The sequence below is a fragment of the Delphinus delphis genome, chromosome 4 (assembly GCF_949987515.2).
Source record: "Delphinus delphis chromosome 4, mDelDel1.2, whole genome shotgun sequence".
Classification (NCBI taxonomy): Eukaryota; Metazoa; Chordata; class Mammalia; order Artiodactyla; family Delphinidae; genus Delphinus; species Delphinus delphis.
The window spans coordinates 38,638,048-38,655,372 of record NC_082686.1 but is presented as its reverse complement, the minus strand read 5'-3'; the positions used below and the strand labels follow the sequence as shown (position 1 = coordinate 38,655,372).

At 33.9% G+C, this 17,325-nt stretch overlaps 1 protein-coding gene across 2 annotated transcripts in view; it reads right to left on the bottom strand.

Annotated features, from left to right (window-relative positions):
• Positions 1-17,325, bottom strand: part of CADM2 (cell adhesion molecule 2) — a 1,062,587-nt gene that overhangs the window by 98,277 nt on the left and 946,985 nt on the right. For both annotated transcript variants that reach the window (XM_060010480.1, XM_060010481.1), the window contains exon 7: positions 4,032-4,122. In XM_060010480.1, coding sequence (XP_059866463.1) covers positions 4,032-4,122 — 91 coding nt within the window. The remainder of the gene's footprint in view (positions 1-4,031; positions 4,123-17,325) is intronic.

Below are 17,325 nucleotides of genomic sequence, written 5' to 3'. Positions count from 1 at the left end.
ATTAGCTTGGTCCTCACTTTAAACTAAAATTAAAACAATAGACAGACATGTACAGTAATCTCTCTTTTAAGGAAAGAATAGAATGCCTCTATAGTAATGTCAAGTGGAACAATTTGGTCCTGGCCCAAGCTATGCAGCTGTTCCACAGGAAAACAGCAAAAGGCTTCAATCCAAAGCAGGCAAATAAGGCATGATTGTTTATAAACAGTCACTGTGGCCCTCACATTTAGAACAAGAAAAACAATGTTAGCATATAGGAGGCCAGGTTAGGAACATGAGTCTCAGTATGAGTTGAGTCACACCATCACTTTGTGATTTATACAAAAGATAGTGGTGCTATTTTTTTCTACTATTAACTTGCCTAATAACTGTGGATAACTCATACTTTAGGAAATCATACATTGGTCAAACATTTTTAAAAAAACAATATTTGATCACGGATTAAGGAAATGATATGTCAGCTACAAAATGTAAAGAAATCATATACCTGTTATCCACTTCTGATTCTCACCTGCTCATCAAAGGGGACTCGGGTAATTGGTAAGGATAATAGAAATCGGGTGTTTCAGGAGTCAATTAGAAGCTAAGACAGTATTGCTTCTCCGTGATTCCAAAATAACAAAATGGGGAATCAGGTGTAATAGCAGCAAAATAATGGAGAACTTTGACGGTGATTACCAGAGTAAAATAGGAAATTCGAACCTACCTGTTGGGTAAATGTGATATCACATACTTCATTTTTACTCCCACTCTTTACAGGCTTTTTTGATCCTATCTTAAAATATGGACAGCCTCTCTACTATTTTTTGTTTTAAAACTTCTGTTTGACATAACTTTCTTTTCTCATTCCTTTTCCACTTTTCATGATTCATTTTCTGAAATGGGTGTCCTTCCTGTTTTCTTTACTTCCCCACCACTTACTAACTCCCTGATTAATCCATTTCAATTTGTGTTCTGTTCTCTTTGCTCTAGTGAGACTTGTTTTCTTTATGATCAGTAAAATTTCCTTCTGGGAAAATCCAATGATTTCTTTTCAGTCTTCCCTTGTTTTATTTGTCCTATCTGCCTCAACTGGCACTGTTGGAGATCAAATATAAACTAGAGAGGCTAGAACTGAGACTGTCTTTAAAGAGGTTAATGTCTTCATTTATTGGAAATGATAGTTACTTTGAAAATGCAGAAGAGTGGATTTTAAGATAATTAGGAAGGGCATAAGAGAAGCAGTGGTCTAAAGGCAAAAATGAGTCAAAGAAGTTGGCTATACCTTTAATGTCAATGGCCTGGAGGTCTACAAGGAAAGAAAATGGTAAAAAGAGAGTTGGGAATGAGAATACAAGAGAATAAGTTAATGTATATTTACTTGTGGACCATAGCACATAGAATATAACATTATGATCTATAATGATAAAGATAGAAAATAATAATTTTAACCCTTCTGGAGCTTATGAGTGAATTGCCAGAGGATACTATACTAATTAGAGGATATTCTATATGGCTGTAAACTCATGCTAAAAGTGGTCAGCTTGGTAGGAATTTGGCAAGTTGCCAGAAAGGGCACAAATACAGCAGAAAGCCTGATAGAAGAGAACAGCAGCAGTAAAATGTGTCTTGAGACTAGCCAGTTCTTCACCTTCAAGCATCCAGAGCTTCGATTTCAGTGCTGCACGTTATTGTAGGGCCCATCCTAATTTTTCAAAAGTGACTTTGGCCAACATAGGTGACAATTTAGACTCAGCAATTGAAGTAGCAGAAAATAGCTGAAGGAATGTAATCTTTGGGCAATGATTGAACTAAGTTTACATCCTGACTCATCCATTTTAAATCTGGATGAATAAGGAAAGTCAGTTAATACTGAGCTTTAGTTTTCCTTTCTGTAAAACAAGGAGCCTTTTTATTTCCATTACCTATAGCAAAGTGATACTAATCAGGATCCTTCTGAGAAAGGTGACGTTTTCTATTTCTTAAACTTCTGGAACCTTTGTATTCTTAAATAACATAAATAAATAAGAGATTGTGTTTTTCATTCATCGGCAGTGCAGAGGATTATTGCATATCCAAGTTTATTTCTAGGTAACTGAAACAGAGACCACAATAAGGCATATCTATTCAACCATATCTGAGCTGAGGGAAATGGACTACTTAAATAGCTAATTACATAGATCACAATCTAAGTACTCACCAAAAAAAAAAAAAATGTGGATAGTGAGAGTGGATATGGAATCAAAGAGAAGATCTTTGATAGGTAATTAGATGCTATTTGAGCTGGAATGTATTTATTCCCAAGCATTCTATATATTATATTTCCCATCTTCACCTCATTTAAATGTGTAAATTGTACACATATGTACTTTGGGGCAGAACTATGGAGAGAAGGTAAAAGCAAAAATCCTTTGCTATTCCCTGATACTTTATCATATCTCCAAACACTGACCTCTGAGGTTATAAGGAGAAATGGAAGCTAAGGGTGGGGTGGGGGGGTGGGGAGGTGGGGAAAGAGGAACAGACAGAGTTGGAAAATAATAAGCAAAGGGAACAGGAGTGGAACTGGAAGGGAAAGTTAGGAAAGAAGCGCTGGTATTAGATACACAACATCGGGAGGAAAGAAACTGGATTTAAGTATGTCTAAAGCTGACTAGAGTCTATTACACTTCTTTCTTAGTTAAAGTACTGATCTTACAGCCAAAAGCTCTGTTGAAACTGTAGTACTGAAATGCACTGTCACATTTTGATAGCGCACTGCAGTTGAAAAATGTTTTCTATAAGCAACTTAAACTTATCAGAGGGTAAGAACTATAAAAGTGAATTGTACAGGATATATGTAGTAAAGCTACTTTGAAAAAATTTGCTCATTTCAAGGTCTAAAATGCCTTAAATGTTTCTTAAAAGATAGAAAAAAATAGATTAATTTACAAAATGCTCTTTAAGTCAGTATATTTTAAATCTCTAGAAAATAATTACTGGAAGAGAGAACAGTTCTAAAATAACAATACGGTGATAAAGAAAGTATGAGTTCACTTAGTGTGTTAAAAAGTATAAGACAATACAATTAAGGAAGTTGAAATTTCAGGCTTCTGTATTAAAATTACTAGAGAAAAATTCCTCATGTGATAATATGAAATCTACACTTAAATAACAAATGTTATTAGAAACAATTTTTTAGTAATTAAATTTGATTTGCTCAAAAGCTATCCCATATAGTTATGTATAGAGAACAATTAAATGCCTCCCATTAAAATTTAAACAGAAATGCAAATCAATTGGAAGCTTTTAAAAAGATCAAATAAGTGACTTTCAGCTCCATGTAGAATGCTACTATAGAAAGATCAAATCACTTCCAATGAAATAATCCTTATTTGGATACTCCATACTTGAATTTTCTATTAAATATAGATTTTCTATGAGTTAGCTGTTTATAAACATGAATGTCAAAAAGTAAAATTTTAGGGTTGAAGTGATGTTAGAACTCATCATTCTAACAATGAAATCGCTTTATAATAGAAAATGTGGAGTCTGTGACCCTTTTCATTCACACTACCTCCAAACATATCACATTCACAAATTATGTCTCAGGGGCTACACTAGAGGTGTAGATTTGATCCCCCTTAGGAAAATGATTTCGCATGTAACTTTAAAACTTGGGCATATTTTGAGGATTCAATATTTTCAAAGTTTTTCATGAGAGAAGTTCAGCATGTGTAACTTCTACAATCTGATGATGTAAAAACAGTGACTGATTAAGCCTATACTCCTTTCAGGTTGAAATATCTTAGTAGGAAAAAAAAAGAAAGAAAGAAAGAAAAAGAACAAAAAAATCACAGTTGGAAGCCTCCCCAGAAACTTCACTAGATGACAAAATACAAGACCAATCTTCCACAAACACTTAATGAAGACATGGTTCAGGGGGTTTTCTGTTCTGAGATCACTTTGCCCACCAAGAAAAGACAAAAATAGGGGATTTCTGCAGTTAAAGACTGCAATCAAAGCAGGATACAAGAAAAGTAAAAAATTGTATTGCTCATTAAATCACTTACAGTGGTTTTCCTTTGGATTCACAAGTCAAAATTAAAGGCTGTCCTTCTTGTGGAAAAGGAGTGGATGGTATAATCTTAACTGATGGTGTATCTAGGAGAAAAGAAAAAGTAATATTAAAAAAGGTCATTACACACATATAAAACTATATATATGTTCAGGCCATTTCTTGTAATTGTATATATGTATACAATTGTGTATATTTATATAGATTTAGTGAAACAGGGTCTGCAATTTTAAGAAGCTACCATCCTGTCCAGGAAAAGCTTACAAAAATATCTGAATATCTTATGAGCACCACTGTGGTATTATTTCTGAAATCTGAATTTAAAAGTGAAATTGCAAAAAGTGGTTCAGAGGAATATCAAGCATTTCATACAATTGTTTCTTCACCTATTTATAGATGGCTATGCATACTATTATTATGGACTGAATACGTTTATGTGCATTTGAATAACAACACTTTCATTGTTGCAGGAATACCAGGGACTCACAATAAGGAACCCACAAAGAACTTGAGATCAACTACTGTCTCACAAGCATTATGCAGAATCTTTTTGAAAATGCAGTAATGCTGCATTTAGCACATGCTGTTTGCTTTAAAGCACAGTTAGCAAATCATCTGAAATAGTTATTTAGAATGTTATTAAAAGTTAACATTTTGTTATATATGCTACAACGTAATTGTTATGAAGTTATTTCCATTTAACAATAAAATCATCCGTTGTGGAAGAAGATGCAAAAATACTTTGAGACATTTATATTTCTAATTTTATGCCATGTAATATTCTTTAATCAACACAGAGATACATATTACATAGAAAAACTGGAAAATAAACTAAAAACAGAGACAGTGTAAACAGGCTCATTCGTTTATGACACCTTGCTAGTGCTGGTTTTGTGTGGCTCGCAGTCAACATGGAACTGTCTCCTCCTCTTGTTTCCATATCCTCAACAATAAACAAAATAGGCTCTGAATGCTCCGGGGCGGGGGGGGGGGGGGGGGTGTCACAATTATTCTCACCCTTCCCTTAGTTGTGATAGAAGAACTGAACTACCCTGAGGTTATAGTCATTCTCTGACTTTGAAGCCAATTAAATAAGTATCAATCAATTGTATAATTTTTAGTTTAGTTATCTTATTTCAGGAAAATATTATGCAGATTTGTCATATATAGAACAATAAACAAGATCCTGTGGAAGGCCTTGTATCCCACTTATAAATTATTTACACTTTTCAAATGCATTCTTTCTCAATCCTTTAAAGAAAAAAATACATTCAAGATAATCAACAATAATATCCCATTTACAAATAGGCATTCCATGTACATCATGGTAAAAAATTGTAGTATAAAATAACCCTGGAAGAAAAATTAATTTGAAGAAATATGACATATATTGTCATATTTTTAACCAGTAGAAAAAAATAATTTAATAAAGGATTGAAATATACTTCACTAATTTCATTACCACCATCACATTTATGGAATCAGTTAACATGATGATCATATAATTTTGTCTTCCAAGTAGAACACTTTTAAAAGTGAAGAGAAAATATTAATTATATAGAATAACAAGTGTGAACCAGAATGATTCTGGGAAAATGAGGGTTATCATCTTCTAAATTTTGACCATATATACATATAGCAAAATTTAATTTCATCCTGACATAGAAAATAAAGCTTCAATTCTAGAGAAAAAGGTGGCAGAAGAAAGATCAGAAAAGTGTGATGTTGGGGAAGAGAGTTGTGTTGTTTATCTGTGATGATTAATTTTACATGTCAACTTGACTACACTATGCGGTACCCAGATATTTGGTCCAAAAATCATTATTTGGGGAATTCTAGTAAGAGTGTTTTGGGAAACGATTAACATTTAAATCAGTGGACTGAGTAAAGCAGATTCCTCTCCCTAACATGGGTGAGGCTTATCTGATAAGTTGAAGGCCTGAATAGAACAAAAAGGCTGACCCTCACACAAATAGGAGAGTATTCCTGTCTGATGGCAACTGAGCTGGCACATCAGCCTTTTTCCTGTCTTCAGATCAAACTGAAACATCTGGGTCTTGAGCCTGCTGACTTTCAGACTGGAACTATAACATCATCTCTTCTGGTTTCTCAGGCCTTTAGACTCAGACTAAAACTAAGTCATCAGCTCTTCTGGGTCTCTAGCCTGCAGACTCAGCCTGCAGATCTTGGAATCTGCACCTTTGTAACAAATCCCATTAGTTCTTTTTCTCTATAGAACCCTGACAAATATAGAATCCTTACAAACAGACCCTGAGATATTTCTTTTATGGGGAGTGACCACAGGGAGCACTGGGAAGTGAGATAGGAAGGGAAGGAAGTCAATCAAGCGTGTGTTATTGAGCAGATTACCCTGTGGGCAGCTACATGCAATCCTGCTGTGGAACTCAGACAATGTAGGGCTTGCCTCTGAGTCACCTCGCTTGATGGGCAAGGGAGAGGAGTATTTAGGGAATATTGACCAATACTCATTGGTGTTCGGTTGAGGATTGCTGGGGTGGGGATGCAGGTGTTATTTCCCTGGCACCCCGGTCTACTCGGTGCACAGAAATGGTGTGTGCCAAAGGGATGTGGGCAAGTCACCCCCAGTATCTGCCTCAGTGAAGTAAAATACACAGTTCTGCCTGTTCAAGTAATTTATTAGAGGTGAGAATTTATATAACATATGGTCCCCTGAAGCATGGTTCAGCATTCCCTTTAGATCCAGAACACAGAATTTGAATTATAAGCAAGTGCAAAAGCAGATAATATGCTTAGCATGTATTTCTGTGAAACTTTTAGGAAGACCTCTAGGTTACCAAAATCAAGTCATATAATACAATACTGTTATTTTATTTCTGAATTACTCAATATGTTGATTAGTCTTTGTTCCTAAGAATTATCTTCCCTAGGTTTTTTTTTTAACACTCAACCCTCCCACCCCTCACAAACACACACACACACACACACACACACACACTGATAGATACACATATATCTGATTCGACATATATCTCTGGCTACTCTTTCTCATATTCTGTTGGGTTGTCTTCTTGTATTTAACCTTTAAATATTGAGGTCACCAAGAATGGGATTCACAATCTGTTCTCACATAATTCTCTAGGTCCTTTTAGCCACACCCATCTCTGCAGTTTCTATCTACTCATTAACCACTCCCAGGTTTATATCCTAGAGCAGTTCTGTACCACAAGCTACACTCATGTATATGCAACGCCTATTTGACATGTCCAGTTGGATGTTGAAAAGACATGGCACACTCAGGATGTCCAAAAGGAACTCAAAGTCTCCCACTGACTGACACATTCTCCCCTGATATGTTCTTCTTCCAGCAATTTCTAGTTCTATAAATACCACCAGCCTCCATCCAGCTACATACACCAGACACCTCCTGTTCCCTTATCTTTTCTATAATCAATCAATTAATCATCAAGTTTGGTTGACTTATTTCCTAAATAATTTTGAAATCTACTAGTTGCTTTTTTATATCTCCACAACCTTTCTTTCATTTAGTCTACCGCAAAAGTGAATGGCCTCCACCATATCAGCTTTTTACACCTCTAAATCTGATGACATCAATATTCTGGTTAAAACCTTGCATGGTAAATCTTTTCTCTTAGGATTAAAAGAAAAATAATCAGCATAGTCTTTAAGTCCTATATGATCTACACAGGTCTTTAGTCTCATGCCTTGTAACACTCAATTCATTCTTTGAATTCCAGTTAATTATACTTTCTTTCGGGTACTTTAATGAATATGTTTTTTAACTTTATACAAACTGTCTGAAATACTCCATTTTGGGGGGATCCTTTGCCTTTTTAACTCTTTTAAATCTTAACTCAAATATTTGCTGAGGGCAATCATTCATTACCCTCACATTTGGTCACATATCTCTGCTGCATGTTCTCTTTTTCATCTCTGTATAATTTTTAAAAGGCATTTCTGTATCCTCAGTGTCTAGCATAGTGCTTTATACAAAATCTGTGCTTAATAAATAAATTATTAAATGGGGGAACACTCTAATTTTTTAATTTTCTTATTATCATTTTAAAACATTAATTTTAAAATATTAAAAACTGCTTAATTGAAATTTTGTTGGGGCCTGCATTTGTATGTAAAATTAATATTAAATGTTCATGTCACAAACCTTACATTGAGTTTTATTCTTACACATATTTAATTTAATTAAATGTCTACTGCTGATTCTCTTCCTGGTATAAATTTTCTGCATTAGATAATATTAGATAACAACTTTCCATGATTATACAAATGGCAATTTTATTTATTTATTTATTTATTTATTTTTTTTTTGTGGTACTCGGGCCTCTCACTGTTGTGGCCGCTCCCATTGCGGAGTACAGGCTCCGGACGCGCAGGCTCAGTGGCCATGGCTCACGGGCCCAGCCGCTCCGCGGCACGTGGGATCTTCCCGGACCAGGGCACGAACCCATGTCCCCTGCATCGGCAGGCGGACTCTCAACCACTGTGCCACCAGGGAAGCCCGGCAATTTGTTTTTTAATGCATATACCGCATAAATAACTTTTCTCTCCTCATCTGATTTTGACAGGGGAAGCACTCAATTGTGAAGAGATTATTTATATAATCAGTCAAAATTCTAGTTTACAGTTCCATGAAATGTCAGCATTCGTCTTTAAACATACGACGTTAGCAATGTACACAAAATTACATTTTTTTTTACATCAAAACTACAGTAATGTGATATTATCCCAAACTTGACTCTTTCTCATATACTTTAAATTTTATTTTATTGGAGTATAGTTGATTTACAACGTTGTGTTAGTTTCAGGTGTACAGCAAAGTGATTCAGTTATACATATACATATATTCATTCTTTTTTAGATTCTTTTCTCATATAGGTTATCACAGAATATTAAGTAGAGTTCCCGGTGCTATACAGTAAGTAGATCCTTGTTGCTTATCTATCTCATATATAGTAGTATCTGTGTGTTCATCCCAAGCTTCTGATTTATCTTCCCCTGCCACAGTGTTTACTTTAAAATAACATTTTGAATATGTAACATTTTACATGGCCTAAAAGTCAAAATATTTTATTTTATTTTTTAAGTTAATTTTTATTGGAGTATAGTTGCTTTACAATGTTGTGTTAATGGGAAGGAAATCGAAAAAAGAGTGGATATATGTATCAATTTTTTTTAATAACAGGAAATAATTTGGGCTTTAATAGATTTTTACTAATAATAAAGATCTCTATCATTACTATTCCTATTATATTTTCATTAATCACTTTATTGTATCCATAAGGGGGCTGATCAAGCACTGTTATCAAATTATCAATAACATTCTAGAAATACCATTAGATTAATGTAGAACTCCTATTCTTACTGAGATATCTCAGCCAACAAAAAGACAAAACCAAAAAAAAAAAAAACAAAAAACCTGTACTCATCTCAAAAACTGAGTTAATTTTAAGAATCTTCAATTTCCAGGATTTCTTCAAAATATTTATTTTAATAACTGAAACCCCCAAGGTAAACATATTTTTCTGTATTATTTATATATCAAAATGAATGGGGAATTTTTCAGGAGCAGCACAATGCACAGTAGATAATAATTTTATAAAATAATCTTCAAATTTATGCATATATTATTCTATTAATATTTTTACTAATCCAGATGTGAATAGGAGTCAGAAAGTAAATACCACATATCCAAACCTTTCAATGCATGTCTGCCAAGTTATTATTAAGAATTACATTTTTTTTTGCCCCGTCCATATATAAGTTATTTGTAGATTTTCTTCTTGGTTGTAGTTTTTCATTAAAAAGGATGGGGAATATTTTTTTAACCAAAGTTTACTTATATAGTAATCCCACACTTGATTTGGAAATGATCTCTCTATTTTCCAGTCTAGGTGCAATATAAGTTGCATTTCACCTTGCTCTACTTCTTCACAAAACAGAATGGCCCTTTTTCTCTTTTTCTTCAGTACTTTGTGGATGTGGATGATATTCTGTTTTTAAATTACTAGTATAATGTATTGTATTGTTCCAATTAAACAGAAAAGAAAAGGGGCGGTTCGTAAAAATGCATTATCATTACCACTATTAATTCACACTTGCTTTATCCTATATGTTAAACTCAGATTTTTATTTTTACAAACTAATAATTTCCATGTTTGTTTTAAAATGTCTTCAAATAAGTCAACTCCAACAACATCATATTTATTGAATATAAATTTAGGTACACAGTAGTATAATATTTATTACATATAATATGTAATGTTTATAATGTTACTATATATACACACATATGAATGAAAGGGAACAGTAAATAATTAGATTTAAATATTTCAGGACATATACTGCTATTATAAAACACTGCACTTAGTGAAATATGTATTTTTTTTTTTACATGTCTGCTTCATTCACCAGATTTTGAGCATTCAAAATCTCAGACCTTAACCTATTCGATTGTGTGTTGTCATATCCTAACAAAATACTTGATATGTTGTAAGAGTTCTTTAAAGATTAGATGACTATATGAATATTTCCTATTTCTCTCAAAATGCAAGCAAATGAGGAAGTTTTGCACAAGCATATAAAAATAGGGATATGGTCATTCGTCTACAAATAATTTTTCACTACTTACTAACAGGCAAAATATGCAGATACTTTTTAAAAGCATCATGTTTCCTCTCCAAGGTTTCTTTTTGTAGGAAAAATATTATTCTTTAGAGTCCATCTTTAAAATTAATAAGATGTGGAAAAAACCCACACTTTTTAAAAGTATGGGTTTATTGATTTTACTTATCTGACAAATTCTGGGGCTAATATATAAAGAAGCACAAGTACTTTCAAGAGATAGATTAGGGGTTTCCTGGTGGCGCAGTGGTTGAGAGTCCGCCTGCCGATGCAGGGGACACGGATTCGTGCCCCGGTCCGGGAAGATCCCACATGCCGCGGAGCGGCTGGGCCCGTGAGCCATGGCCGCTGAGCATGCGCGTCCGCAGCCTGTGCTCTGCAATGGGAGAGGCCACAACAGTGAGAGGCCCGCGTACCGCAAAAAAAAAAAAAAAAAAAAAAAAAATTGGTTTTTAAAGTTATTATTCAAAATTTTAAAAGCTTTATGAACTTGGGAAGTAAAGACACCTCCTATCTTATTTGAATGATTCAGTATTTGAATCAAAGTAAAGATATTGATACAGGGGAATGGATTTTCCATATTTTTAACAAAGATTTTAGAAAACTGAAAAGATCTGTGATGAAACTATTATTAAATCACCTAATGGACAATCGGCAAGCACAGCTATGAAAATATTTAGTGTCAGTGGTTCAACAATATTTATTCATCTCTAAGGGTTTTGTAGGTAGGTAAATAAAAATAAGTTTTAAGTCAATATCTTACCAATAAAAAAAATTATTCTGTAATCAAAGAAATACAACAGAAATTTAAACTTATATAAAAGTAACATCTAGCCTGTTATGACGGTGATGGCCAAATTGCTAATATAAGAGAAGCAACTATAAATGAATATCTAATATTAGTTTACTGTATCATTCCACAGTGTATAATATATTGGGGGAACAAAGATGGTTTATAGCTTAAAGCAGTAGTGATTTGCATTGCTCAAGGCATGTGGATCTTTGGGTGGAAAGTGTTATCTTGACAATTTTATTTGTCCACAAAAATCATTTCCTATGAGCACTCCCAAATGATTCATTTAACAAACAGTTTTATAGGTCTTAAAACATGCAAGGCACAGTACTATTACTCATTTCTATCCATTGTCTCACTAGAATTGCAACATTAAAACACTATAACATAGTATACTTTTTCACATTGTAACACCTAAAACTCACGTGTTAGTTTTCATAAACAATGCTACTGAGTGCTTAGCATATTCTTAGAAAAGTAAGCTCATCAGAGCAGAGATTATTTCTATTTTGTTCACTGGTTTATCCTCAGTCCTAGAATAACTCCTAGACTTCAGTTAAATATTTGTTGGATAAATGAATGAAGAATGACTTTTTGTAATTTTTCCCCACTACTGGTTAGGACCACTAGTGTGTTATAAAATCAAATTTATTTGTCACAGCTATCTTCTAATAATTATAAACACTGATAAAATACTTGGCAAGTAAGTCATTATTGTAAATGCTCTGTATGCACTGGCTCATTGAACTCTTTCATACAGCATATAAGGTAGGTTCTGTTGTTGACCTATCATACAGAACATGAAACTAAGGCTCAGAGAAGTAACTCACTCTAGTTACACAATCATAAATCACCTCAGGCAGTTTGAACCGCTTTTTCCTGACCTTAGTCACTCCTCAATAACTTTGTTTCCTGTTCTCTTTTAGACTACAAGAGAGATTGATGCTTTTGGTAATAAGCTCTGTGTCCTCTATTCATCTTCAAAATCAACTCTTTCTCCAGCTGGATGAATTGGAACCTGGCCCAAGAGTTGCTTTTGCTCTATATGATCTGCAAGTTTTAAAACATATCTGACAATGTTTCTGAGTTCTATGCATAACCTGTCAGTCTACCTGTTTCTCTTTCCCTTCCTTCCTTCCTCCCTTCCTTCCTTCCTTCCTTCCTTCCTTCCTTCCTTCCACCCTCCTTTCCTTCCTCCTTCCTTCCCTTCCTTCCTACCTCCCACCCTCCCTTTCTTTCTTTTTTAACTCTCTCACATCTGCCTCTCACATCCTTTTCCTCTCTAACAGATGAAAATATTCTTTGGGTGAAGGTGGTTAAAAGGTACAAACTTACAATAATAAGATTAATAATTTCTGGGATGTAATGTACATCATGGTGACTACAATTAATAATACTGTAGTGTATATTTAAAAGTTGCTGAGAGGGCTTCCCTGGTAGCGCAGTGGTTGAGAGTCCGCCTGCCGATGCAGGGGACACGGATTCGTGCCCCGGTCCGGGAAGATCCCACATGCCGCGGAGCGGCTGGGCCCACGAGCCATGGCCGCTGAGCCTGCGTGTCCGGAGCCTGTGCTCCGCAATGGGAGAGGCCACAACAGTGAGAGGCTCGCGTACCGCAAAAAGTAAATAAATAAAAGTTGCTGAGAGAGTAGATCTTAAAAGTTCTTATCACAAGAAAAAAATTGTAATTATGTGAGGTGATGGATATTAACTAACCATTATGGTAATCATTTTGCAATAGATACATATACTGAATAATTATGTTGTGCACCTTAAGCTACTTCAATGTTACATTTCAATTATACATCAATAAAACTGGAGAAAAAAATATATGTATATATATATATATATTCTCTTATCTTATTCATTACAATATATCCTTCTCATCCATATTCCTCTCCTCCACGAACAACAAAGAAATATTCCCACAGAAAATTTTTGTCAAGGAGAATTTAGAAACTTTTAAATATTTTACAGATGAAAGAGTTGTGATTCTTTATAGCAATTGTATTACATAAAGTTTTCCGAACAATTTGTTTAGCACCCTTGTAAAGATCTCTTGCTAATTACATTAATACTAAAGAAAATTATGCACCAGTTCACCTTTGTGAAACCACTTTAGAGTTTACTCTGAGATAGTGGCTCTCAGTTAGGGACGATTTTGCCCCCCCCAAGGACATTTGACAATGTCTGGAGACACTTTTGGTTGTTACAGTGTAGGGGAGAGGTAGAAGTGATATCTCTGGCATCTTATGAGTAGAAGCCAGGAATACAGATGAGCATCGTACCATGCACCAGACAGACCCTCCATGACAAAGAACTACCTGAGGCAAAATGTCACTAGTGTCCTCCTCTAAAATATTGACATTTACTCACTTCATTACCTATATCTCTTCCATGTTACAACAGACTAGGAAATACTAGAGAACTGTGAAACTGTGTGTATCTATATGGGATGCTTGGACTTCTAGAATGAAGGAAATGCTAAATACTCTAAGACCATCATGATACTTTTCTGAAATAAAAAAAAACTACAAATCAAGCTCAATCTATACCTCAAGGCCTACCACATTTTATTAGGAGCAGTGGGTTGATATACCCAGAGTTAACCAGAACCATGTCAGCTACAGCACTATCTGTTATTCATTCCCTCTGTGCAAGACTGACTTTTTCTAAGATGTCTAATTTATTTTTCCTGTTTGTAATTTTGCAGTAAAACTGAAACTTTCACTTTCCTTTTAGTGTTCACAATACTCTTTCATAATGCTCAAAACTGTCAAGTACTTTTCCTTTAACAGTCTGTTAAATTCCTATAATTCTAGTAAAAATTTATTCTTGTGGCCATCATTTATTTATTTAACAAATATGTATAAATTACATGTATGTATAATATGTACAAGATACTTTACTACTACTATTCAAGTGCTATATCTCCACAGCAATTTTGTCCCAATAAGAAAGATAAATCATGTATGGTTCAAAATAATGCAAAATTCAAAACTGAAAGGAACATAGCACTCTGATGAAATATTATGGGAGTTATGGAAGAAGAGATTATAGATATTTGTCAGAAACCAAGAAAGTTACCTAGAGAAGTGGTACTTAAAAAAGTTCAAACAATACATAGTATTTGAACTGGCAGAATTTTTCTAGAGGGAAAGAAAAGAAGAGAACCCTAGGCAAACAGTTGGACAAGGGTTGGTATAGAGACGAGTGTGAGCTGTATATGAGACATCTAGAAGTACTGTAAAGTATAGGGTGCATTATCTGAAAAGGGGTGCTAAGAGTGACATTATAAGGGATTGTATTTTCAAAGCCTTGAATTTCAGGCTGAAGAATTCAGATATTATGTTAGAGGCAATGAGAAATCAACTTAAGTTTGTGATCAAGTGAATGTCAGGCTTTGAGCCAGGTTTTAGGAGATATTTGGCAGTATGTAAAACTGGTTGGATCAGTGAGCAATTTAAAGCAAATTATGTCTCTATGATAAAGTTGAGCCACTAGGAAGATCTTAAGAAGAAAACATAGCAGTAAAAATATAGATAATAAATGCATCAACATTTTGCCTATATTCTAATTCATAAATTTCTACAATTGTGGGCTCTAGAGTGTATTACTTTAAGTGCATTTTCTCTGTATCTCATTTATGATCCTTACTTTTTTAGCTTAAATTAATTGTTTCTCCAATATTTTATTCCAGTTATTAGAATAACTAAAAGTTATGAAATAAAGAAATATATAATTTAGATATTTGTAATAATTAAATAATAAAATAAATAGAATTTAGGAATTTATCAAATGAAACTCTCCTATATTAATATTCTGAAGTGGTGATGTAAAATGCATAGTTTTGATTCGATATTGTTGATAGAGTTAGTTGTGCTTGGGAGGGCAGAAACAAATTCAACTAGTTGATGGCTTCAGCACTGGAGATGGATTTCTTAGGAAAAGGCATCAGGAAGGCTGCTTGTCAAAGTTCATCATTAGATAGGACATTTTAACACTCTGAAAGCTCATTTTTAGAAAAAAGCCTTCATATCAACATTTAAAAGAAAAAAATAAAAAAACTAAACTCGTGTTTCTAAACATTTTCAAGCTATTTATGTTTTTGATGCTTTTTTAAAGAACATTTATCAAAAGCACCATGAAATGGGTTCATCATGGGGACACAAAATGAAATAATAAACAATGAAATGAACACATTTAAAGTTGTTTTAGGTTTTATAAATCTGCCATGGGATGCCTTAAGCATTTAATGTTTATTTAACAAACATATAACATTAATACATGATGTATAGGTTAGTTCAAATATAATGATTTACCATAAAACTATAAGACAATGTAGAAGTTGACATCGTATTTCCTGTTTGTTAGCCATTTAGTCAACTACCAGGTTCATTTTTATTTAATACATTATCTAATCTTTAAAATGTCCCTTCACATATAATTTTGGTAAATATGAGAAAGGCCAAAATCATCATCATTCAATCACCATCATCATCAACAATAAAAAATTTAATAATCCTTAAGTTATTGGTATATTTTGAAATATATTTAAATTGAGAAAACTCGAATGAAAAAATAAGTTCTCCATGAAATTTCTCCTTTAGGATGAGGATATTTTGTTTGTAGCTTTTGTTAATGAAAAGGAAAAAATATTTAAAAAATTGTTTTAATTTTCCTGATATCACCAGTTTTGTTTGATTTTTATCAGTGTTGGTGAATAGTATATGTCCTAGGCAAAAACTACAAAGAAAATCTCCTTAATATTCTTTCTACTTATTTCATAGTTTCCTTGTTTGTATCCTCAAAAAAGGATAGAAAGGGTTTGCTAAACTTTTTAAAAATTTTTCATTGGGGTATAGTTGCTTTACAATGTTGTGTTAGTTTCTACTGTACAGCAAAGTGAATCAGCTATATGTATACATATATCCCCTCTTTTTTGGATTTCCTTCCCATTTAGGTCACTGCAGAGCACTGAGTAGAGTTCCCTGTGCTATACAGTAGGTTCTCATTAGTTATCTATTTTATACATTGTATCAATAGTGTATATATGTCAATCTCCATCTCCCAATTCATCCCACCTCCCCTTTCCAGCTTGGTATCCATACGCTTGCTCTCTACGTCTGTGTCTCTATTTCTGCTTTGCCAATACGATCATCTATACCATTTTTCTAGATTCCACATATATGCGTTAGTATATGATATTTGTTTTTCTCTTTCTGACTTACTTCACTCTGTGTGACAGACTCTAGGTCCATCCATGTCTCTACAAATGACCCAATTTCATTCCTTTTTATGGCTGAGTAATATTCCATTGTATATATGTACCACATCTTCTTTATCCATTTCTCTGTTGATGGACATTTAGGTTGCTTCCACATCCTGGCTATTGTAAATAGTGCTACAAAGAATATTGGGGTGCATGTGCCTTTTTGAATTATGGTTTTCTCTGGGTATATGCTGGGTCCTATGGTAGTTCTATTTTTAGATTTTTAAGGAACCTCCATACTGTTCTCCATAGTGGTTGTATCAATTTACATTCTCACCAACAGTGCAAGAGGGTTCCCTTTTCTCCACACCCTCTCCAGCATTTATTGTTTCTAGATTTTTTGATGATGGCCATTCTAACCAGTGTGAAGTGATACCTCATTGTAGTTTTGATTTGCATTTCTCTACCAATTAGTCATTCTGAGCATCTTTTCATGTGCCTCTTAGCCATCTGTATGTCTTCTTTGGAGAAATGTCTATTTAGGTCTTCCACCCATTTTCTGATTGGGTTGGTTTTTTTTTTTTTTTTTTTTTTTTTTTTTTTGATATTGAGCTGCATGAGCTGTTTGTGTATTTTAGAGATTAA